We start from the raw sequence: 25,618 nt of genomic DNA, 5'->3' as shown, positions 1-25,618 counted from the left end.
CTTTATAGCTCAAATTCCTACAAGAGTTCTTATTAAATATCAATTCGTTTTATTACCTCAATCTCACCCACCTCACTTTACTTTACCTCACCCAAACACAGCTACGTGTGATTGTTTTTAATCTTGTATACGATTCACTTTGAAAAACCGACTCCAATTCAGAGTCGATTCGTTCGCTGTCTTTAAAGACTTGCAAAGCGAGCCAGAGCAGTCACGTGCCTAGAAGGAAGGAAGTGATCACGTGTTTATAGGAGAACCAATCGGATTTAAGAACTATGCTGTAGCCTGAGTGTGGTGGTGTATGAGGTGGAGTGTGTCGGTATATCGGGATTATTTTCGATAGATTTATCATCAGTTACTCACCATTCAGCTCAAAGAAGTGTGAGTAACGTTATTGACCATTAACCGAACCCACTGTCATCATCATTAATCACCTACAATCTTCTAGAATCACGTAGAACCTGCAGCACCGTGTAAAAATATACACACTGTACACTGGGTCCGATCTCACATGCGTGTGTCAACATTTTTAACTCTGTGCCTGTGTGTGCGTGTGTATGTGTCTCTCTGTGTGTTTGTGTGTGTGTGAAAATCTGAGGCTCTAAAATTAGAATATTAAATGTGAGTGATTATTTTCTAGCTAAACAGTGAGCAGCTAATGCTAACGCTAACGTGTGGTGATTGTAAACAAGTGAAATCAGACTGTGCAGTAGGTCAAACTGACAGCGTGTCTAATCTCATGTGCTGATACAGATGGAGGTTTGATTATATACATTGTTTATAATAAAGTGACTGGAAAGCGGTCTATATTTTAGGTGTGACTTTTTTATATTTACAGTTACACTTTTGTGTACTTGTTACACAAGTTTTGGACCCCCTCCCCCCCTAACCCTAACCCCAACCCTAACCCCAACCCCAACACCTAATTTCTGTTTGTAAACACTGCTATAGGGAACACACATTGACATACACTCAGACACTGATACACAAACACACGCAAACACTAACACACACACACACACACTTTGTATTATTAGTATTTTTCCATGTGTTTTTTTGTTTCTTTAAAGGTGTGACGCATGATGGTGGAAGTTCAGTTGCCATGGTGATGCAGTGGTGGAACGTGTGTGTGCACTGTGCTGCGTTGTCGTGGCGGTGACTGTGTGTGTGAGTGTGATGCTACGCTGGACAGTGTGTTTGGACGGTGGTCCACGCAGGGTGAACCATGCTGCTGTAGCAGTGGGTCATAAAGTGTACTCTTTTGGGGGGTACTGCTCCGGGGAGGACTATGAAACACTGCGGCAAATTGATGTGCACATCTTCAACACCGGTATTTTTTTTTCATTACTAATAAAAATAATTTCAGGTCACTTTTAAATATTGCTATATGTATAAACACACCTAAATCCGTTCTCCTGTTGTATTTCATTGTGTGTTTGTGTGTGTGTTTCTGTCAGTGTCCCTGCGATGGACAAAGCTTCCCCCGGTGAAGACCGGCGGTAGAGAACATTCTCCTGAAGTTCCCTACATGCGGTACGGACACACAGCCGTGCTGGTGGATGATACTATCTACATTTGGGGTGGGAGGAACGATACAGAGGGGGCGTGTAACGTCCTGTACGCCTTTGACATTAGTAAGTGTAAAATTCACACACACACTCACGATTACACACTATTACACAAACTTGAGGTATTGTGGACGATCCAACCCATCCATCACATGGACTTTTTACTCTGCTCCCGTCTGGGAGACGATACCGCAGCATCCGGACTAACACAACCAGACTGTGTAACAGTTTTTTCCCTCAGGCAATCAGACTCCTCAATTCAGTACTATAACAATTTCCTCCGGAAATTTTCTGCTGCCACACACTAAACTGTATTGACTATGTTACTTGCATTTTTTGCACACCTCCTGGAACTGTACAAGTAATTTCTGCACCTTACTTGTATTTTTGCACCTTATTTACTTTTTAGGCATTGCCAATTTTACGCTGCTAATGTACAACATGTCACTACCTCATGAACCATTGTACCATCTATTCACCATCATGTACTAACACTGTCTTTAGTCCTGTCTTCTAATTACTTGTTTAGATTAGGGATAATTAGGATTATCTTTTGTAGTTATTTATTATAGGATTTTTTGTATTTATTGTTGTATTTACACTGTTTTGTATTGTCTTGCACTTTTTGTACCGTGTTACACCGTGATCCTAGAGGAACGCTGTTTCGTTTCAATATGTACTTGTATGTAGCTAAAATGACAATAAAACCTCTCTGACTCTGACTCTGACTATAAACAAAATGCATAAAAGTCATTTTGAGGAAGAAATGCCTGAAGTGACATGCAGACAGACTGATAGGAAAGTCCACATAAAAGACATGGTGACTGGCAAATGAAACAGTTTGATGGGAAAACATACTAATCTACACAACGCTTACAGATAAATATGAAATATGAACAGCTGATAAAGAAACGGGCCAACTAACTGACCTTATGAAAAAAAAATTAAAGGACTGTTAAACACCGACCAATAGGCAAAGAAATTGTTACAGCTAAACGATTATTACTGTTATATATACGCACCAGTACTTACATCATACAGGAAATATAACTTGTGTGTGTGTGTGTGGTAGGTAGTCACCGGTGGTGGACACCAAGAGTATGTGGGACAGTCCCTGGTGCAAGAGACGGACACTCAGCCTGCATCATTAACAAAGACATGTACATATTTGGGGGTTATGAACAACTGGTAGGTCATTAACTTTACCTTTAATACAATCAGAAGCTGCATGTAGATTTTTACTGAACAGCAAAATTAATGGTTGTTAGTTGTCGTGTTCAGAGTCTGACTTCAGGCGCTGACAATATAAAAATCAACAGGATTCAAAATATTTAAATAGATTGTTTACATTGGATGATGATTATTTGTATATTGAAACTTTTTTGGGAACTTGGTTGTTGTTGGTTTATGGACTGTGAAGAAGGTTGATGGTCCTTTACCTTTGATTGCTTAGATTGTATTTGGTCACATTTGTAAGTTGCTTTACATTAAATGTTACAAGACATAACTGTAAATAAACAACTGTGTGTGTGTGTGGGTTTGTGTGTGTGTGATTGTAGGCTGACTGTTTCTCAAATGACATACACAAGCTGGACACAACCACCATGTGCTGGACATTAATTAAAGCTAAAGTGAGTAACAATTATCTGGCTGCATGTTAACCAAGCGCAGCTGGATGGCACTTAATGTATTGACTGTATCTCACATAACCTGTGTGTGTGTGTGTAGGGAACCCCCGCACGGTGGAGAGATTTCCACTCGGCGACAGTTATCGGTTCAAAGATGTTTGTGTTTGGTGGGCGAGCTGATCAGTTTGGTCCGTTTCACTCCAATAATGAGATTTACTGCAATAAGATCAAAGTGTTCGACACAGATACCAACAGCTGGCTCAACACACCAACCAATCAGATTCAACCTGAGGGTCGCCGCAGCCACTCAGCATGTGAGTTTGTCAACATGGTTTTACACACACCCACCATTGAATCTCATTTTTACATACAAGCCCAATTCCAAAAGAGTTGATACTGCAGGTTTCATTTAGATAAAAGCAGAAAGCAGTGATTTTGTATTTGTTGCCGGTATTTAGTTAAAAACAGCACAGGGAAGAAAAAAATGTATGTAGTTTTTACCTTTTTAACTTTATTTATTTTTGTATCTATAAACTAATTCCTAATTTGATGTCTGCAACAAATTCCAAAAACTTTTGGATGGGGACAAATTAAGACCGGGGAGCTAGGGTTTAATATAAAACATCTAAAACACAATTTTCCACATTCAATTTGAGGATTTTACTAACATTACTAAAAGATTCAGAGAATCCTGAAAAATCTCTGTGCCTGAATGACAAGGCCAAAAACCAATATTGATTGCCTTTTGACCTTCGACCCCTCAGGCGGCTCTGCATTAAAACCTGACATGTTATAGTGTAGAGTAGAACCACATGGACTCCCTCATCAGGATTACTTTTGATATAGTATTTTGTGAAGCATCTTGCTTATTGGGTTCATCCTTGCAAATCTCATGCAGGATTCTATTTGGTGCCCCATTAAATTTTTTTACAATAGTTGTGTGTAGTTTAAAACTTAACCTCAAGTAAAATGAATTAATATATTCATAGTTTTTTTTATTTTAATTTTAGTTGCGTATAATGGAGAGCTGTACATATTTGGAGGCTACAATGCTCGACTGGACCGTCACTTTAACGACTTGTGGAAGTTTAATCCAGGTAATACACACACAAACACACAAATACACACAATAATACACACAAACACACACAATAGTACACACAAACACACAAATACACTATAATACACACATGATGATACACATATACACAATAACACACTCTAACTCAAACGTAGCTTTATTGGCATGACAAAATATGGACATTCGTACTGCCAAAAAGTAATTAAAGTAACAGATATACATATAGAAATTTTAGAAAAACATTGCAGATAGTAACAACAATGTAACAGAAAAAAATTATAATATAAAAACAAAAAATATTTACAGTGACTAATAATAATAAATGTAAGCAGTAAAAACAAAAATGTGAGTGTGAGCGAGTGAGTGTGTGTGTGAGTGTGTGTGTGTGTGTGTGTGTGAGTGTGTGTGTGAGTGTGTGTGTGAGTGTGTGTGTGAGTGTGTGTGTGAGTGTGTATGTGAGTGTGCGAGTGAGTGTGCGAGTGTGTGTGTGTGACATGGTCACCCAATGTCCCTCACCTGGTGGCAGGTGTGTGTTAGTGATGCTAGTGTGCAGCTCTCTCTGATCTCCCCCAGTAGGTGGGGCAGTTTGTCGGTGTATGGGAGGGAGTTAATCTCGGGGATGATGATGTTAAATTTGGGGAAGAATTGGGACCAAATGTGGTGATATTTGGTGCATTAACACACACACACACACACATTCTGATACACACACACACACACACACACACTCAAACTCCAGCTCAAAGAAGCTTTATTGGCATGACAAATAAGGACATTCGTATTGCCAAAGCTCAGTTACAGTGAAATAATAAAAATAACAATAAGAACAAAAATATACATAATAGTTACAAGTACAGAAAATAAAATAGAATAAAATAATAATAAACACAGTGCAAATAACTAAAAAACGGTGACATTTCCATTAATTGGGTAGTAATAAACGTTTGTTGTGCACACAGACACACACACACATTCTGATACACTCACACGCACATTCTGATACACTCACACACAGTGTTGCAGTGTGTCAAGTATCCACTAGATGGCTGAATTAATCTGCTGTTGGAATAAAACACTGCTTTATTTCTGTGGTTTTGATGAGTAATATTTCCACTTCAAACTTTTCATTTTAGAATCGTTCATTTACTGAATTTAACAGGCACTTTTATTTGCAGTTACTCACAGTGACAGTAGCCTTGCTCATGCCCTGACAAGGCTTGAAAAATTTAATAATTACTAGTCTATTGTACCAGCATTGCTTACTGACAAAGTAATGACCTGATCGATATATAGAATAGTTAAAAATATCAACTGATACTGGGGTTTAATAAATGTATCAGCTTTTCTATCAAAATCAGACTGATTAAACGCCAATCACTCAATACAACTGATCACATTTATAAACTCTCAGCAGTTTAAATCTATGCTTTATGTTTAAACCTACACTTATCTATAATAATTATTAACTGCTCAAAAAAAAAAAATGGCAACCTTCTTTGTTTAATTACTGCATCTTTTAATGCTATAGTTACATAGTTAGGAAAGTGCGATCTGCTGCTGTAATGTCATCACCAGAGACCAAATTCAACCTTCTGCTAAACTGCCTCTGAACCTACAAAAACAATGTGAGGTTGTTACAAAGAAATGACATATGATGACCTCCTGATGACTGATAATGGAGATGAATCAGATTTGTACAGTATAATTATCAACATCGTTTTTCTCAGTTATATAAATTCTATATAAATGACCAAAAATGGACATAAGTGAATATATACACTCCTGATCAAAATCTTAAGACCAGTTAAAAAATTGCAAGAATTTGCATTTTGCACTACTGGATCTTAAGAAGGTTCTAAGTAGAGCTTCACAATGCTAAAAGAAGAAATGGGCACAAGAGACAAAAACTTTTGAGCAGGCAATTTATTGAAAACAACAATTTAACTGAAATAGGCTGTTCATCAGCTGATCAAAAGTTTAAGACCATAGCTCAAAAAAACCCGAAAACCCCCTCAAAACAGAAATCAAAGTGTCAAAAAAAGGACTCAGTAATGAGTAGGTCCACCATTCTTGTTGATCACTTCAAACAATCGTTTAGGCATGCTTGATGCAAGTGTTTTCAGGAGGCTAGTGGGAACGTTGCTCCAAGTGTTGAAGATGGCTTCACAAAGGGCATCCACTGTCTGGAACTGATGTCCATTTTTGTAAACTTACCTTGCCATCCATCCCCAAATGTTCTCAATCGGATTTAGATCAGGGGAACACGCAGGATGGTCCAAAAGAATGACGTTATTCTCCTGGAAGAAGTCCTTTGTCAGGCGGGCATTGTGAACTACAGCATTGTCCTGTTGAAAAACCCAGTCGTTACCACACAGACGAGGGCCCTCAGTCATGAGGGATGCCCGCTGCAACATCTCCACAAAGCCAGCTGCTGTTTGATGCCCCTGCACAACCTGAAGCTCCATTGTTCCATTGAAGGAAAAAGCACCCCAAATCATGATGGCGCCCCCCCACTGTGCCACGTAGAAAACATCTCAGGTGGGATCTCCTTGTCATGCCAGTAACGTTGGAAGCCATCAGGACCGTCAAGGTAAATTTTTTTCTCATCAGAGAATAAAACTTTCTTCCACCTTTCAATGTCCCATGTTTGGTGCTCCCTTGCAAAGTCCAAAGGGGCAATTTTGTGGCGTTGAAGAAGACCGTGGCCTTTGAAGAAGTTTTTTGTTTCTGAAGCCCTTCCCTCGCAGATGCCGTCTGATGGTTATTGAGCTGCAGTCAGCACCAGTAATGGCCTTAATTTGGGTCGAGGATCGTCCCGTGTCTTGACGGACAGCCAATCGGATCCTGCGGCTCAGCGCTGGTGAAATGTTTTTGGGTCTATCACTTGACTTTTTTGTTCCATAACCCTCAGGATCTTTTAATAAATGCAAAATGACTGTCTTACTGCATCCAATCTCAGCAGCGATGGCATGTTGTGAGAGGCCTTGCTTATGAAGCTCAACAATCCTACCAAGTTCAAAGTCAGTGAGCTTTTTTGCTTTTGCCTTCAGGAGGTCTTGACAGTGTAAATACTTGACAGAAAACGACATGGAATCCAAATTTTTTCGCACATTTTGGCTTTTAAAGGCTGTGGTCTTAAACTTTTGATCAGCTGAAAAAAGCATGTTTGAGTGTAAATGCAGTTTTCAATAAATTGGCTGCTTAAAAGTTATTGTCTCTTGCACCCATTTCTTCTTTTAGCATTGTGAAGCTCTACTTGGAACCTTCTTGAGATCCAATAGTGCAAAATGCAAATTCTTGCAATTTTTTAACTGGTCTTAAGATTTTGATCAGGAGCGTATGTGTGTGTGTGTGTTTGTGTAGAGGCGTTCTGCTGGAAGAAGGTGGAACCGAAGGGGAAGTTTCCGTGTCCACGTAGACGTCAGTGCTGTTGCATTGTGGGAGATCGGATCATCCTGTTTGGGGGAACCAGGTACCTTTATTATTTTATTGCTCATATAGAAAATATTTTTATAGACTTACAATTCTACAAGGCCTGACGATATAAATTTTATTATATCAACATGTTTCAGGGTTTATATTATTATGCTATTATCATTTTATTTTGGTGAAATCTGTGGTCTGGTTATTTATGGTGTATATAAACACATTGAATGTGTAAGTGAACTCTGTGTCTGACCAGTCTGATCTGGATTTTATGGAGGAAGTTTTTGATATTAGAGTGGATGGGGATTAGTGTGGGTTAAGAACTTCCACTGTGTGCATTAGAACAGGAAATCCTTCCTCACCCATCACTTCCTGTTATAAACACACATGCACACTCACTTTTATCCAAAGCGTTTGTAAAAACAATCTAGGCAATTACAGGTTAAGGGCCTTAGGGGCCCAACAATGGCAAGCTAGCTGCAATGGGACTTGAACTAGCAACCTTCTGATTACTGGTCTAGTACCTTATTTTCTATATTCCATCAAATGTTATGAATCTTTTATATAAATGCAGATTTTTATGGTTTAATTGATTTCCTTCTGGATGTGAACATGATTAATGAGCAGTCTCATTAGTGTTACAGTAATCACCAGGAGCTGCTTAATTAAAGTAACGTCCATTTTTGTTATAATGTAATAATTATTATAAAATTGAATGAATTACCATTGTCAGATCTGATTCATATTAAAAGTGTTGCACAGCTGTTAATCAAAAAGAAGGTTGCTGGTTCGAGTCCCACTACTGCTAAGTTGCTATAGTTGGGCCCCTGAGCAAGGGCCTTAATTGCTTTCACTATGTTTGGTGACGATTGTAAGTTTCTTTGGATAAAAGTGGCTCTAAACTCAGCAAACGTAAAAACAAACAGTTTAAAGAACAAACATCAATATGTTCAGTTTGTGAGTGTAAACAGAAACTACGCTGCATGACTCAGGATCAGTAAAGTTCTTTTAGTCTGTCTTTAATTCTTCCTGTTAAACTGTGTAGAGTTTAACATTCAACTTGAAAACATTCAACTCTAAAACCAATTTTGTTTCTCTTAAGTGGTGAAGCAGAACAACTGTTCCATCCCGTTATCTAAAATTTGAGCTACTTTTAGGATTTGTGTTGTTTTCCTTTTGACTTTGTTTATACCTTTAATTAGAGCCATAGATCTTAAATTAGGTCTAAATAGTATTGAACACACACACACGATGTGTTAATGGGGTGTGAGTGTGTGTTTATTCTCATTACTACACTCATTAGTATAATTATTTATGTTTTATTGTGAGACTCACAGATAATCCAACACATCAATCACTTTGTGTGTGTGTGTGTGTGTGTGTGTGTGTGTGTACTGGGGGGTGTGGGGAGGTCGGGTGAGGATGTGCTGTGTGTAATTGTGCTGTGAGAAAGTTCAGTGTGATACTAAACAGACGCCAGAAAATGAACACACACAAACACACTAACATGTTAATGATATTTACCTAGAGCAGCAACCTGAGAGTGATAATGAATTCCTACCGACACACCATAAACCTCTGTGTGTGTGTGTGTGTGTTTTTGTTTGTTTGTTTGTGTGCGCGTGAACATTTCCAGTTTTGTTGAGGTTGATGTGCAGCTTTAAGAACTCTCATTTAGTCAGAGGAAGTGTACCCCAGCCTGCTTAAATCCACTTTCAAACTGCAACATTTAAACTACACATTTTAAACTGCACTGTTTAAACTGCATCTTTCAAATTGAACTGCTTAAACTGCACTGCTCATAATAAGTAATAAGCAAACATTTATAGAAAAGTGAAACTTTTGTTCTCTTCTTGACAGTTGGATGTGATCTCTTGTCCTTCTGATAATGAGGGTTAGGGTCTGATTGCTGTAAACTCAGATCTGATCTGCTTATGAGGCTGGAAATCGAGTTGAATTGTTCTGTTACTTTTACTCTTAATAACATCATTAATTTCTGTACCAGTTTAACAGTCCTGTTAGTTAGTCCAGCCCTTTATATTTATTTATTACTAACTCACTCACACTGATCGTCTTTGTATTCATAATATTATTATTTAAGATGGAATCATAATTGTTGCACTGATATACTGACCCACCTTTAACACCTTCTGTAACGAGATGGAAGTGTTCGAACGTCTGGCATTCACATTAGTACTTCTTACTGCAGTGTGTGTGTGAGTTTGAGTGTGAGTGTAAACAGACCTGCTGAGTTGCAAAAAGGCGTGAAATTCTCCAAATTTATGAGCTTAACATCACACACACACACACACTGAACGACGTATGCTAAGTGTCGACTTACACACTACACACACTCATTTATACACCAACACATACACACTAATAAACACAATCTTACCAAAACACACACTTACTTACACACTATCTATTTGACTTCAGCTGATTTATAAGTAATGACGTTTTTAAAAGAACATTGTTCATTATTCTGTATTCAGACTGTCTTCATTAGAAGCTAAAACTGTGATTTATGAATTATTTCATTAAAAAGAAAGCTTCGTTTCAATTTTATATTAATGGTATTAAATAATACATCCAGCCTGTAATAATGTGTAAATAAAATCATATTTATCTTCCAAATACATGTTTTATTAGAAATACTCTAAACACTGGATTGCTGACTGCTGGTTTAAGTAAATTCATTTTAGCTCTGTGTTTAAATCTAGCAGATATTAAGTTTTTAAAAGTATTACTAAAAAATAATTATAAAATAAAAGTTTTTTGCTGGTCTGTGTCAGCAGTGCAGTAGTTAAAAAGACTGTGATTGGACTGCTAATATTCCCTTAAATATATAATTACAGTAATCTAACTGCAGAATCTACCAGCTTCAATCACAGACATAAGGTTTACCTTATTTATCTTATTTATTTATTAGGATTTCAACATCATGTTTTACACACTTTGATTACATTTATAACAGGACAGGTAGTTACTGGTTACACAAGATTCATCAGTTCCACTCTTTAATGTCAAACACGGTCATGGACAATTTTATATCTCCAATTCACCTCACTTGCATGTCTTTGGACTGTGGGAGGAAGCCGGAGCTCCCAGAGGAAACCCACATGGATATGGGGAGAACATACAAACTCCACACAAAAAGGACCTAGACAGCATTACTAGGAATCAACCATCATTCAGTTAAAATTTTTATATCAATGTTATATATATATATATATAGTGGATATGAGAGGAGGTGTAAAACCACCTCTGATTATTGTATTAATTTGGTCTGTTCAAGCACCTAAAACTCCTGAATAGACGAGTAATCACATTTTAAACCTGGAACCAATTACTGTATCTGTGTGAATTAATTTATTATTGTAGAAGGTATGAGTAACCATGCTGATCGAGTTGTGAAGACAAGTAGAATCTACAGTTTATTGGTCCATTTGTCAGAGCGCTGCATTAAAATTGAAAACATTGCCATACTCACATAATGTAATACTACATTAGCATTGCTAGCAGTAGTCGCTAAACAGTGTGAACTACACTGTAGTACCGTGGACTTACCTCCACTGATCTCTTCTCCAGGTGTGTGTGTGTCTTATCTGATGGTTGAGTGATTGCCACGTTAGAACACTACGGAAACGCCTGCACACTCCCCTCTGACCCACGCACACACACACACACACTCTGAGGCAGGATGGAGAAAGTCAACATGACCTTCTGAGTCTTGGCTGAACAACAAAGGAACAACAAACACACTTTTCATTCATTCATTTTTACCTCATCCTGGTCAGGATCACAGTGGGTCTGGCATCACAGAGAAACCCTGGGCACAAGGCAGAAGAACACCCTGCATAGGTAGCCAATTCAATAAAGGTCATCACACCTACAGGCTTACCTAGACATGTCATTTAGAGCAGCCACTTCACCTTCTGCATGTCTTAGGGGGTGGGAGAAAACCAAACTACCTAAAGGAAGACCATGCAGATGTGGGAAGAACATGGTAAGCTCCTAACAGCGAGTAACTACAGGGGGGATTTAAACCCATGATTTAATCTACAATACCATTCACTGTACTAGATCACAATGCCTTTTACTGTATTAGATCACCAGACCATTTACTGTATTAGATCACCAGACCATTCACTATATTAGATCACCATTTCCCCAAACCGTTCACTGTATTAGATCATCATATTCCCAGACCGTTAACTGTATTAGGTCTCTGTATTAGATCACCATTTTCCTAGACCATTCACTGTATTAGAACACTGTACTAGATCACAATACCTTTCACTGTATTAGATCCCCATCTCCCTATTCACTGTATTAGATCACCATTTCCCTAGACCATTCACTGTTTTAGATCTTCCTTTCCCCAGACTATTCACTGTATTAGATCACCATTTCCCTAGACCATTCACTGTATTAGATCACCATTTCCCTAGACCATTCACTGTATTAGATCACCATTTCCCTAGACCATTCACTGTATTAGATCACCATTTCCCTAGACCATTCACTGTTTTAGATCTTCCTTTCCCCAGACCATTCACTGTATTAGATCACCATCTCCCTAGACCATTCACTGTATTAGATCACCATTTCCCTAGACTATTCACTGTATTAGATCACCATTTCCCTAGACCATTCACTGTATTAGATCTTCATTTCCCCAGACCATTCACTGTATTAGATCACCATTTCTCTAGACCATTCACTGTATTAGATCTTCATTTCCCCAGACCATTCACTGTATTAGATCTTCCTTTCCCCAGACCATTCACTGTATTAGATCACCATCTCCCTAGACCATTCACTGTATTAGATCACCATTTCCCTAGACTATTCACTGTATTAGATCACCATTTCCCCAGACCATTCACTGTATTAGATCTTCATTTCCCCAGACCATTCACTGTATTAGATCACCATTTCCCTAGACTATTCACTGTATTAGATCTTCATTTCCCCAGACCATTCACTGTATTAGATCTTCATTTCCCCAGACCATTCACTGTATTAGATCTTCATTTCCCCAGACCATTCACTGTATTAGATCACCATTTCCCTAGACTATTCACTGTATTAGATCACCATTTCCCTAGACCATTCACTGTATTAGATCTTCATTTCCCTAGACCATTCACTGTATTAGATCACCATTTCCCTAGACCATTCACTGTATTAGATCTTCATTTCCCCAGACCATTCACTGTATTAGATCTTCATTTCCCCAGACCATTCACTGTATTAGATCTTCATTTCCCCAGACCATTCACTGTATTAGATCTTAATTTCCCTAGACCATTCACTGTATTAGATCTTCATTTCCCCAGACCATTTACTGTATTAGATCACCATTTCCCCAGACCATTCACTGTATTAGATCTTCATTTCCCTAGACCATTCACTGTATTAGATCTTCATTTCCCCAGACCATTCACTGTATTAGATCTTCATTTCCCTAGACCATTCACTGTATTAGATCTTCATTTCCCTAGACCATTCACTGTATTATATCACCATTTCCCTACACTATTCACTGTATTAGATCACCATTTCCCTAGACTATTCACTGTATTAGATCACCATTTCCCTAGACTATTCACTGTATTAGATCACCATTTCCCCAGACCATTTACTGTATTAGATCACCATTTCCCCAGACCATTTACTGTATTAGATCTTCATTTCCCCAGACCATTCACTGTATTAGATCTTCATTTTCCTAGACCATTCACTGTATTAGATAACTACACCATTCACTGTATTAGATCACTGTATTAGATAACCACACTAGTCACTGTATTAACACATACCTGCCTTTTGGAAGTCTTTCCACAAGATTATGGAGCGTAAGTGTTTGTGTGTTGGTATAAATGGTGTGTGTTTGTTCGAGTGGTTTGCCTGCGTGTGTGAGAGAGAGAGAGAGAGAGAGAGAGAGGGAGAGAGGGATCTGGATGGGGATGATAAGCTCTTCCTCAGGAAGTTATAGTGCATGATGATTTCCTGTTAAGGAAGAACTCACACTAATGAGCATGAAGTTAAACACTTTTCAGACCTTAACGTCTGTATCTGATAATCATCAGATCACATCTCACTGCTGAATTAAAATTAAACAGATTAATTTCTCTTTCCAACACTATCTGATACATTTCATTTTTATCTTGTTTGGTTTAAATTGTTCTGGGATGCAGACTGCACCATGTGTGAATGGGATTCTGAGGTCAAGAACCTGGTGATATGATTTTTGGAATATTTCAGTTTTGCAATTTTGCACTTCTTGGTGCTGCTGGTGTAAAAAAAAAAATTTGATCCAGTGGGTGAAATAAAGAATCAACAGCTTAATCAAAAACAAATCAATGGAATAAAAAAACCAGAAAAATAACATAATTTGTGTGAAGCTAAAATGAAGTTTTGCTCTGGGTTGATTTCAACTTTATTCAAAACAGATTTCGAAAGAATATTGACAGTATGATTTTTTTTTTCTGTGGCAGAACCAGATTATGTAACATGCTAATCCAAATAATAAGATTACATAAATCCAAATTTTTGCAGGGTAAAATTTCAGCCTGTAAACATAAAGAAAGCCGAAATTATGGTACAATACAGTTATGGTCAAAATACACTGTACTGGTCAAAATACAGTGTATGGTTTACATACACTGGCGCCATGGGCTTATTTTATAGCACTTTTAGAATTTCAGTGATTTCTGTAACTGCTCTTTTTATGGGACTGAATGGTTGGATCACAAACGTTCTTGTCTGGAGATGTTTCACAAATGGACCTTTACATCAGCTTGCGCGCAGAGGCTGCCGTGCAGGAAAGAAGCTCCTGTTTCACAAACTTGTGCTTGATGATGCAGAAGCTTCTTTCCTGCACAGCAGCCTCTAGTGTAAAGCTTGCTTGACTGTAAACTATGTCACCTGTGTTTCAGCATATCTTTCAATTATTCAGTCTCAGGAAATCACTAAAATCCCAAACCTACTATGAAATACATGTCCATTACAAGCGCATATCAACTTTTGGCTTTAACTGTCATTTTAGATCATGTAAAATGTAATAATTTAATACAAATTGAATTTATTGTTAATGGACTGAAGGAGGTGATTTGGAATTGAGGATTGTGATATTTGGTATCAGTGCTTTTAGTTCCATTATTAATACAATCTAAGCAAGGGATTAAGGGCCTTGCTCAGGGGCCCAACAGGGGCAACTTGGTGACTTTTCTAATACAAATCTAGTACCTTAAACAAGCACTAATTCCCACTTGTATTATGGCATAAAAGTTGGGTATTAAAACAATCCATGCACGTTTAACTACTCTATGGTAAAAGGATTCACTTTGAAGGGAGTGACTGTGGTTTTGGACGCGCCCAGACGATCACACAACACATTGCACATCATAAACACTGTGTGTGTATGCTTGTGTGAGCTTGGTTAACACAGCAGCAGAACAGCTGGAGATCTGGTTGTCCTACCGGCCCCGCTGTGTGTGCATGGGGGGTATCGAGGTGTGTATTGGGAGGGGGGGCATTGGGGTGTAAGTGGGCTGGGTCAGGGTTGTTTTTCACGGATACAGTGCAGATCATGTAACACTGACGAGTCTTGGCCTGGCGGGGGGCTTCATAAACTCACCCCGCAGGACTTCCCCCTGCCCGGCCGGCCACGACCACACGCCCCATTACACATCTAACGGTCTCCTGTACTGCCCCCTGTGTGTGTGTGTGTGTTTGTGTGTGTTTGCGGGAGACATTACTTCTGCGCTACTGCAGCTGATAAAGAGTTATCAGTCTAATCCACATTGATCTGATTATCAACGCTCTGATAAACCACCAGCGTGTGTCTGATGCCATCAGTGTTCCCTATGGCTTAAGAATCAGTGCTGCTGTACCAGTCTCCACCTCTTAATGTGGTAATGGTAAACATAACTACAGGACAAAATTCGGACAAAATTCTGGAGCTGAATGGGGTTACGGTCAGGACTTCAGCACAGTCAGCTCTTTTACACCAAACTTACTAAACCTTTTTGTAATTTAAATGAAACAGGAAAAGGTACTCCCCAAACTGTTACTCTAAAGTCAGAAGCACACAGTTCTGTAAAACCAACCAGACCACCCCCTCTTCCTCCCTTACCAAATTAGAGTTGACACCATGTAATTTAAAAGCAAGAGTTTTTGTCCGTCATACAGCTAGATAAATCAGTAATGTTCATCATAAAACATGTGATTTGTATGCTGTGATGTGTGCTTCAACACTCATACTGCATACTGTAACCTTGTCTGGTTTCACGACTGAGCTGTTGTTGCTCCCAGAAGATTCCAAATAAAATTACAGCACTTACAGTTGACCTGGACAGCATTATTATGAACTGTTCAGTTAGAAAGGATAATTCCAGTGCCAGTGTTGGCCTACAGAGATTACATGACTATATAATTGGTTTTACACACTTGGTAACATTAAGTATGACTTTTTTGCAAGGTCCTGGGTTCGATCCCCAGGTGGGGTGGTCTGGGTCCTTTTTGTGTGGAGTTTGCATGTTCTCCCCGTGTCAGTGTGGGTTTCCTCCGCGAGCTCCGGTTTCCTCCCACAGTCCAAAAACATGCAGTCAGGCTTATTGGAGACACTAAATTGCCCTGTAGGTGAATGGGTGTTTGTATGTGTATGTATGTTTGTGTGTCTGCTCTGCGATGGGCTAGCGCCTCATCCAGGCTGTTACTCTGTGTCTTGTGCCCATTGAAAAGCTTGGATAGGCTTCAGCACCCCCTGCGACCCTAATTGGATAAGCGGTGAAGTGAGTGAGTGACTATATATTTTTGCCACATATTGCATATTGTACAGTCAACAAATGACTGTAATTGCTGTATGATTGATTGCTGCATTATAGAAGTAAAGAATGTGCTTGTGTATAATGGGATGGGACTGAGACACTTTGCATCATGAATGGAAGCAGGTAGTGGTGGTGGGTAAGATGGAGGTTTAGAAGTACCGTTGATTAAAAAGTGTATGTTGCAGCAGTAAATATCACTGGCTGTTTGTTTTGACTGATCAGTTTCCTTCGAAATTTGGCATGTTGATCGATGGGTCTGAGGTTTGTCCTCTTGGCTGAGCACCAGTTTTTGAAATTGCACTGTGCTAGTACACACGCTTTTCGTTTGGCAGCATGGCTTTTGTCTTTCATAGCTACCAGTTTCACAAATCTTACTTAGCAATTTCTCAGCAAGTCCTCCTTTATTCTATTTTCTCTGGAAATTCATCAAATAATCTTACACAGTTTATAACATTTAAGCAGAAACAAGTTATTCATAAAAAGTAATTAAAGCTCTGTCCTCAGTGGTAAATATCATGTTACAATATTGTCATCTGCTGTTGTTGAGGGGAAACACAAATGGTTGTCATGGTAACCAATATTTAAAATAAGTACAACAACCTTCTTGTTGTGTCCAACAGTAAAAGAATTTTAAAAGTTTGGCCAAAATTATGAGCAAAAGTACAAAGGTCCTTTTTTGACTCAAAGAGAATTACAGAATAACCTTTTGTGTCTTCATATTTTACTATTTAATCTAAAATATTTATAATACAAGTAAAGTAGTAATATAAATGGCTGATAAGGGTAAAACGATCTTGAAGACTTTATTTTAATACATTTATGTACAGAGCTGCTGTTTATATTTCAAATTAATTTTCTGCCCCTTTGTGGCTCCGAAGATCTTAAGAGGTTAAGATGAATGCAGCTTTTTAAGGACCTCTGGACCCCCGAATCACACAAACACAAGTTCAGAGGTTAAGAGGATTTAAAATAAGACACTGCACTTAAAGAAACTCGGTGTGAGCTAGAGCTGAACGAGCAGGAATAAATAAACACACCCTCTGTAGCAGCGCTAGTGAATTATAAAGTGTTTAACAGTGTTTCATCTGATCAGCATTGTTCAGGTTTACAAGAATTATTTAACGCTTTAAAAATTCTAGTACAGTAATTTATTGCATTTATAAATTTAAAGAAATCCATAGAATTAAAAATAAACACCTTACAATCTGTACCTTTCACTCAGCTTTACATTATAAACATTTGCAATTAATATATAACAATATCATTGGTAAGGTCACATTTTTATGAAGTTATATTTTGAACACCGTGAAAATGTCTTGCATCAAACAAACTAAATCTCAGGATTAAAATTGTACAGTTACAGTTTCTCCAGTTTTATACACAAAAATGGAACTATGCACACAATTCTGAGAACAAAGTGACACCAGACTGCTGAACTCTAATCACAATTCCATTTGTTCTTAATCAAATATTTTTTTAAATCACAGTTTTGCAAATCTCTGAACACAAACTGCATCATTTAGAACACTGGTCACCTGGAAACACTGACCTTCAAAATGCCACACACTGATTACTTTCACTCATGCTTCACCTGTGCAAACTATCATTTATCAGAGTATAAAAGAGTGTTGGTGTCGTTGCACCTTCACTTGGTCAGAGTTGTGCAGAAATGAAAAACTATAGACCTGTTTCATTCGCTGCTGGTGTTCAAGACATGACATACCTGTCATTCTGTTCCACGGCTGGTATGTTGTAGTGCTGCACCTTCTACCGTATTCCCCATTTCTAAATCCAGCGATGGAAAGATCCCACAAATGTATGGCACTACTTCAGGCAATGGAGAAGGCATGTGATAACCAAGCATGTTTAGCTGAACAAGTAACAAATATTCCTGTTGTAATCTTGTTGTGTATTTTCTATTTTGGGACATAAATCCTTACACTTGTATTTCCACACACCTGTATGCATTTGATTATGTAACATGGCCTCATGAAGCCAAAGCATACATGAACACTTGTGATGTTGGTGTTTTGAATTGATCAGATCACATCAGTGTTTATTTGAAGAGAGAACATGGTTTTCAGTGCTGTGTTTCATTTTGCAAGAGACTTCTGGAGTTTGACTCTGTGTGTGTGTGTTTGGGGGGGGGGGGGGGCACACAACCACTGTCAGACTTTTTTAGCCCCCCATTCTGCCTCTTGACTGCACCCCCATGTGTTTGTGTACGAGGTTGTAGGTTTAACACTAATAATTTAGTTAGTTAGAACAGACAGAAACACAGACAGATGAGTTGGTAAACAGGTGAAGAAAATCTGTTGGTTTGATCTGTGCTTGTTCAGTTGATCAGTGAAATGATTATTATGTTTAAGATTGAACTCTCGCTTGTTCTGTTTCTGACTAAATTATTAGAACATTTTTAAGAGATTTCATGAAGTTTTCAGAACTGTATTGTGCTTTCTGAAAATCTGTGGCATCGAAAATATACAGACAGAAACTCTGATCACGTTTGTTAATGCCACAAGTAATTTTCGTATGTAGATCACATAAATGTTCTCTAAAGTAATTTTTTTTATAAGCAGTTTCAAGTCCCATTATGGTCTGTACAAACAACTATCTGTAAATACAAAGTACATGGAACAGTGGTCACTTTATCTATACCTGGTAGAAAAGTTAGCCCTGAACATAGATGATGGGTTTAACAGTGCAAGAAAAATCTCAAGCTCCCAAATGACCACCTTAAAACTGATCACATGGACAAAGAAAAATCTTCTGGAAAAGTTTTGTGGTCTGATTTATTTGATTTATTGATATATTTATAAGACTTTCAAGCCCAACAACACTGTACTTTTTATAAAGTGTGGTGGTGTTCCAGCAGAACTCCAAATATTCAGTCACAGAAGAAGAAAAGTTGCAGAAATTATACTCTTTAGGCGTTTCTAAACGTTTCACCTCCACTGTATGTAGGATAAGAGTTTATTTATTAGAATATTTTTGATATACAGCTTATTACATACAGGGTGGCTCAGTGAGTAGTACTGTCACCTCACAGCAAGAAGGTCCTGGGTTCGATCCCCAGGTGGGGCGGTCTGGGTCCTTTCTGTGTGGAGTTTGCATGTTCTCCCCATGTTTGTGTGGGGTTTCCTCTGGGAGCTCTGGTTTCCTCCCACAGTCCAAAGACGTGCAGTGAGGTGAATTGGAGATACAAAATTGTCCATGACTGTGTTTGACATTAAACTTGAGAACTGATGAATCTTGTGTAATGAGTAACTACCGTTTCTGTCACAGTGTGTAAGAAGTGTGTAAAACATGATGTTAAAATCCTAATAAATAAATAAATAAATAATACTTACAAAAATAATCTAGGCAAAAAACAACAGAAAAGTAATTTAAATAAAAATGTGTATTAAACAAAATTAAATATGGGAAAGAAATGAATTAATCTTAGATGTTTTTAAAAATGTTTTAGATTTTTATTTTTTAGATTTTTATTTTTAGAATTTTATTACTTCAGCAATGTTTTATTTTACAATTAAATATTTCATTAGTGATTCTTTGTGTTAATAATATTTGTATTATTATTGTTACACTCTAAGCTCAACTGCATCTTACTGAATGTACTATAAAAATCTGCAGCATAATTTATTACAATATCCCAAAACATTTGACTTTACAAAACACACAGTAGCAGGTGTCATTTTAGAGGAAATGTTTTTATTAGTCATGTGTAGATTATTTACAACTTTTTCTGTATATACACTACATGAACTAGTCACTGTTTTTTTAAGAGATCAAAAAAATTTCAAAAAATAATTTTTATTAATTGTTTTACCATTTTCATGTTTATAGTGTTTATTAGTATAAGATAATTTAACATCCATGTATGATTAGAGTTTACTGTATATTAGTAGACTGTAAAATGTGTTGAAATGTAGAAAGGAGTTAAAATCCTGAGCGGTTACTATCTGAAGGATTAAGATTAAAGTTAAGATTAGTAAAGAATGTAGATGATTTATCTGAACTCATATCAACAGTTTAAATCCCTCCAACTATCCCTGTATAAACACACTGCTATGAACTCGGGTTTAATCTAGTTTATACCAGAACTGCACAGTTAATTTCAGTTTTATGATGATTACAGCCTGGCTTTTGTAATCAAGGAACCATAATAAATAACGTTTCATATTTATGCATGGTTTTAATACCTCCTGGGCACAAATCCAGATTATTATTATGAATACTTATTGTGATACATTGACAGCAGAGCCAAATTTAAGCAGATGTAAACTAGGTAGGTGATTTTGGGTTTGATCACAATAAGTGAGCACAGACATATTTAAATCACTTTAATAATTAATAATAATAATTCATGTAATTTATTGCACTGTTTTTTCTGTGTTTAGCTGTCAGTATTTATGTGTTCTATAATAAGCTTTTATAATACAACTGTTCAAATGCTGATCAGTGTTTTAATGATGTCTAATCATTTAATCTGACGTGCATTGAATTTAAAGATCTGTGTTGTGTCTAGTTATGTATTTGAAAGACATATGCTTGGGATGTCGGCTCTTTCTGTTTAGACTTGGTAGAGAAAGTGAAAATCCTTTCTGATATTAAAAATAGTCAAATAGGATTCATAGGATCCATTTTAACTACGGACTGAAGTGTGATGTTGATCACATGGACGAAGGAACCAGGAGATTCCAAAGTTATCGTTACATTCACGTGTAGAGTAAAATAAAATCCCTTTCTTCAAATATTCCTGCTTGTTTAAAAGCCAGGGCCATAGCACAGGGTCAGCTACAATACAGCCCCCTTGAAGTGTAAAGGGTAACAGTGGCTGCTCAGCAGAGCCTGGATTCAAACCCTCAATCGATTGATAGCCCAAAGCCCTAACTACTGAACTACCCAACAGTACTGGAAGCTGCATCCCAAATCCAATCACTAAATGTTTAAAATAGTCACTTCAAGTTTAGGTGCAAAGCAAAAACGAACTCTGGAGCTTCCATAATATTTGAAATCAGATTTTAAATGTGCAATATGTTGTAAAGATTTGTGTGTGCGTCTTTTTCTGAGGCAGGAAACAGTGGTAACCGTCCAAAGTGCTGTATCTTCACTTCCTGTGCATGGTTGCCACTGATAACAACTACAGCTCTCTCTCTCTCTCTCTCTCTCTCTCTCTCTCTCTCTGTGTGTGTGTGTGAGTGTGAGTGTGTGAGAGTGTGTGTGAGAGAGTGTGTGTGTGTGAGAGTGAGTCTTTACTGTTCGATTACAATGTTGTTGCATCACAGACTACAGCAGTGAGTGTAGTTGTGTTCTGAACTCTCCATTATCAGACCTGATAAACATCAGATGTACCAACATGATCCGTTTCAGTAGCACAATTTGTTTAAACTAAGCAATAATTCACTGTTTAATAATTAGTTATCTGTGATATTTACACATTAATGTTCTGATTCAAATTTCACAATTCTGAACTCACTACTGATGTATAGCAGCAGTGGTAGCAGGGCGTTTATGATACTGAACTGATGATCAGAAGACTGTTGGTCATGTCACCCACTCATGTATTTAGTGTCTGCCAACTGTCTTAAATACACACAAATACACATTAATCATTTTCTGGATCTGAGCTTGGTGTGGATTTAGTGTGATGATGGAAAATCTAGTATCTGAACTATTAAATTATTTTTAACGATTGAGTGAGGTCCCACCCCCATCACCGCTACTGTTGGACCCTTAAGCAGAAAACTTCACCTTTATTTTACCTTTACATCACTTCAATTTTATTTTTCATTTTTTACTTAGATTTTATTGTATTTTTTTGTTTTTAAAGCTCAGTCTTAAGAAGTGGATGTCAATCTACTGACCCGGTGATGTTTGTGTGTTTATTTTCAGTCCTTGTACAGAACAGGGTTTGGGTGATGAATTTAACCTGATGGATCACTCAGACCTTTACATCCTTGACTTCTGTAAGTGCACAATACAGTCAGTCCACTGTCAATACAATTCCTCACTCTCTCTGTTACTGTCTTACTCTCACTGTTACTGTCTCACTATCATTGTTACTGTCTTCCTCTCACTTTTCCTGTCTCACTCTCACTGTTACTGTCTCACTATCATTGTTACTGTCTTCCTCTCACTTTTCCTGTCTCACTCTCACTGTTACTGTCTTACATTCATCGTTACTGTCTCACTGTTACTGTCTTACATTCACCATTACTGTCTCACTATCATTGTTCCTGTATTACTCTCACTTTTACTGTCTCACTCTCACTGTTACCCTCTCACTATCATTGTTACTGTCTCACTATTACTGCTACTGTCTTACTTTTCCTGTTACTGTCTTACTATCATTGTTCCTGTATTACTCTCTGTTACTGTCTCACTACAATTGTTTCTGTATTACTCTTATTGTTACTGTCTCACTCTTACTATGGTAAGATTGTTGTAAATATACAATAAAAAATGAAAATTCAATATAAATATAATGTAATTGTCGATGTGTTTCAGGTCCAAATCTAAAGACTTTATGTAAATTAGCTGTAATTCAGTTCAGTCTGGAACAATCAGGACTACCACATGACATCAGGTAACGCATACATACACACACACACACACACACACACACACACACACACACACACACACACAAATACACACATCATGCACACTTTTACACACACATTACTACACAATATGAATTGGCTGGAGTAATTAAAATTGCATTGGAGTGGTTCAGTGATCTAGTCCATCTGAGTAATGCTCTTGGCCAGACGGGCGTCCACACAGACATGAAGCCCTGTGTTGGATTGTTGCCCTGTCCAGGGTATACCTGCCTTGTGCCTAGTGTTGTGGGTGAAACCAGACTTGCCACAAACCCTGTCCAGGATAAAGAGGTTGATGCACTTTGCTAACCTAGCGCTAACTAAATGTCACCTAAACGGAACCCAGAACCTAATGCTACCAGTGTCTTAAAGCAGCTTTACAGATTCCAAAAATCCCAGTAAGCAGCTGAAAGTGGCAGGAAAAACTTGTTATATCATTTAAATAGCTGTTTTCTATTTAATCTAGTAACGCTGAGTAATATTATTGTGATAAATCAAACATCAGACTGTATAGTAAATCATATATTTCTGCCTTCAACTATCATTATTACCTTCATATTCTTCATGTTCATCTTTGTGTCTCTGTCAGAGTGTTGGAGGTGTGTGTGTGTGAGTGTGTGTGTGTGTGTAAGCTGATCTGTTGAAATGATGGTAGGTCAGGGGTTGGAGGTTCAGATTGTTATCTTTGGCTCTCATTACACACACACACACACACACACACACACAATAACACCACTAACCCACACTTACCCCCTTGATGAGGTGGTACAAGGCGCTTTGGGGGGCAACAGAACTCACTCAGACCCCCTGACCTCTAACACTTACACACTTACCCCTAACACCCCTTTCACAAAACCCTTTATAAATACCAGTTTGGCTTTATTGCTTATGTTCTGACTCTGATCATCTATGCATGAATGATGTGGTACACAGTACACATGTAATGTACATCAGTGTGGTATAGATACTTGCTGCATTTCTATTTAAAAAGCTTGTTTATTACAATTTATTAAACAGTCACTTGTGAATATTTTTTAATTGCAGACTGACGGAACTTTAATTTCTAAATCATTTACATTAACAGGATTCAGGCATTAATTATTTATTACCATGGTAACATTTTACCATTTTAAGATCTGATATTGTTCATTTTTTGACTGATATCTGCTTATAAATGCAATTAACCAGTGTTAAACGTGATGTTAATTTGGGGTAATGTGAGGCTTCTGGGTACAGGGTGCATTTAACACTGCATTCAGTTTTACACCTGTTTTTGAATTTTTTTCCTGTAGGTGGGAGCTGGTGGCCATGACGACCAACAGCAACATCAGCCGCCCCATCTTCTCTTCTCATGGATAATAAATGCCTGCATTGTTACACACACACACACACACAAACACACACACACACACACACACACACACACACACATTTGTATTACTATTTTTGTGAGGTTCTTTTCATTGTGTTTAACTGTAAGCTAAAAACTCTGCACCTATACCTAACCCTTACCTAAACCCCACACCTCACCACGACTCCACACCTCACCTACATCTAATTTTAACCTCACACCTACAGCATAACCACTCTACCACCTCACCCAATTTTACCCAGATTCTTCACCTCAACCAAACTTAATCCACAAACCTACCCCTATACCTAACCCAGAACCGAACCCTACTGCAAACCTAACCCTAACATTACCCTTAAACTAGCTAAAATACACTTATGTTGGGAGAACATTTTTATTTACTGGTATCAATGTGGGGACGTTTAATTTTCACAAATGTAGTAATACACACACACACACACACACACACACACAATCACTCATATACGTATGTACACACACTGTACGTTGTTGCACTGTGTGCATGTGTGATTACAGTTTTCCCCCGCTGACTGAAAGTAGAGCGTTCCCATGAAACTTTTAGTACCTGTGATTTCTATGGGAATAATTGAACCAGAACAAATCAAATAACTTATTAAATCTGAAAATAAACTTAGTAACAGCAGGAGGAATCTGATGAATTCACAGCCGATCTAAAGTAGAAATAATGTTGTTGGAATGCTTGCTGCAAAACAAATGCTGAACTCTATTTTTAAAAATCGTCTTTTGATTTTATTCTGTAAGTTCAAATGTAAGTAAAAGCGGGGGATAGCTGTATTTATCTGTATTCCGTCAGCTCTTGGTATTAAATGACTTTGTTCATCATGTGTGTTCATGCCTTCATTCACTAAGTGATAATGATTGAGAGTAAATGAATGACGATGTGTAATCAGTGTACATTTGAAAATGTGTTTGTAGTGTGTTAATAAGTAAATGTTTTTTTCTGTGCAGTCCTGCACTGATGTTTGTTTCAACCAGGCATATTCAAAGTCCCACTGTGGCTTCTCTCTTGTAATTTAAAGCAGTCCACAGTTCTTACGCACTATGTTTCTGTAAAACAACCAAAAGCTGCTCAGTTTA

At 37.7% G+C, this 25,618-nt stretch overlaps 1 protein-coding gene across 3 annotated transcripts; it reads left to right on the top strand.

Moving 5' to 3' along the window:
• Positions 1-289: 289 nt before the first annotated feature.
• Positions 290-25,363, top strand: klhdc3 (kelch domain containing 3). 3 transcript variants are annotated; one of them, XM_062995652.1, is made up of 11 exons: positions 290-381; positions 1,071-1,330; positions 1,458-1,634; positions 2,641-2,756; positions 3,128-3,199; positions 3,297-3,510; positions 4,207-4,293; positions 7,641-7,749; positions 22,439-22,512; positions 23,054-23,132; positions 24,441-25,363. In XM_062995652.1, exons 2-11 carry the CDS (start codon positions 1,177-1,179, stop codon positions 24,505-24,507), a joined length of 1,149 nt encoding a protein of 382 aa, XP_062851722.1. In that variant the 5' UTR covers positions 290-381; positions 1,071-1,176; the 3' UTR covers positions 24,508-25,363. The 3 variants fall into 3 exon arrangements, with proteins under 3 accessions (XP_062851722.1, XP_062851724.1, XP_062851723.1); XM_062995654.1 differs by lacking the exon at positions 24,441-25,363 and adding an exon at positions 23,738-24,431; XM_062995653.1 differs by lacking the exon at positions 290-381 and adding an exon at positions 700-759.
• Positions 25,364-25,618: the final 255 nt, after the last annotated feature.

Source organism: Trichomycterus rosablanca, chromosome 5 (genome assembly GCF_030014385.1).
Source record: "Trichomycterus rosablanca isolate fTriRos1 chromosome 5, fTriRos1.hap1, whole genome shotgun sequence".
Lineage (NCBI taxonomy): Eukaryota > Metazoa > Chordata > Actinopteri > Siluriformes > Trichomycteridae > Trichomycterus > Trichomycterus rosablanca.
This window is presented reverse-complemented; position numbering and strand designations above follow the sequence as displayed.

What these genes read in the sequence shown, in the direction of transcription:
- klhdc3 (XM_062995652.1), top strand. Translation starts at nt 1,177, where the DNA reads ATGCTACGCTGGACAGTGTGTTTGGACGGTGGTCCACGCAGGGTGAAC. An exon ending in CTTGTGGAAGTTTAATCCAG is followed by an intron (nt 4,294 to 7,640) that starts GTAATACACACA and finishes GTGTTTGTGTAG; the next exon opens with AGGCGTTCTGCTGGAAGAAG. An exon ending in ATCCTGTTTGGGGGAACCAG is followed by an intron (nt 7,750 to 22,438) that starts GTACCTTTATTA and finishes GTTTATTTTCAG; the next exon opens with TCCTTGTACAGAACAGGGTT.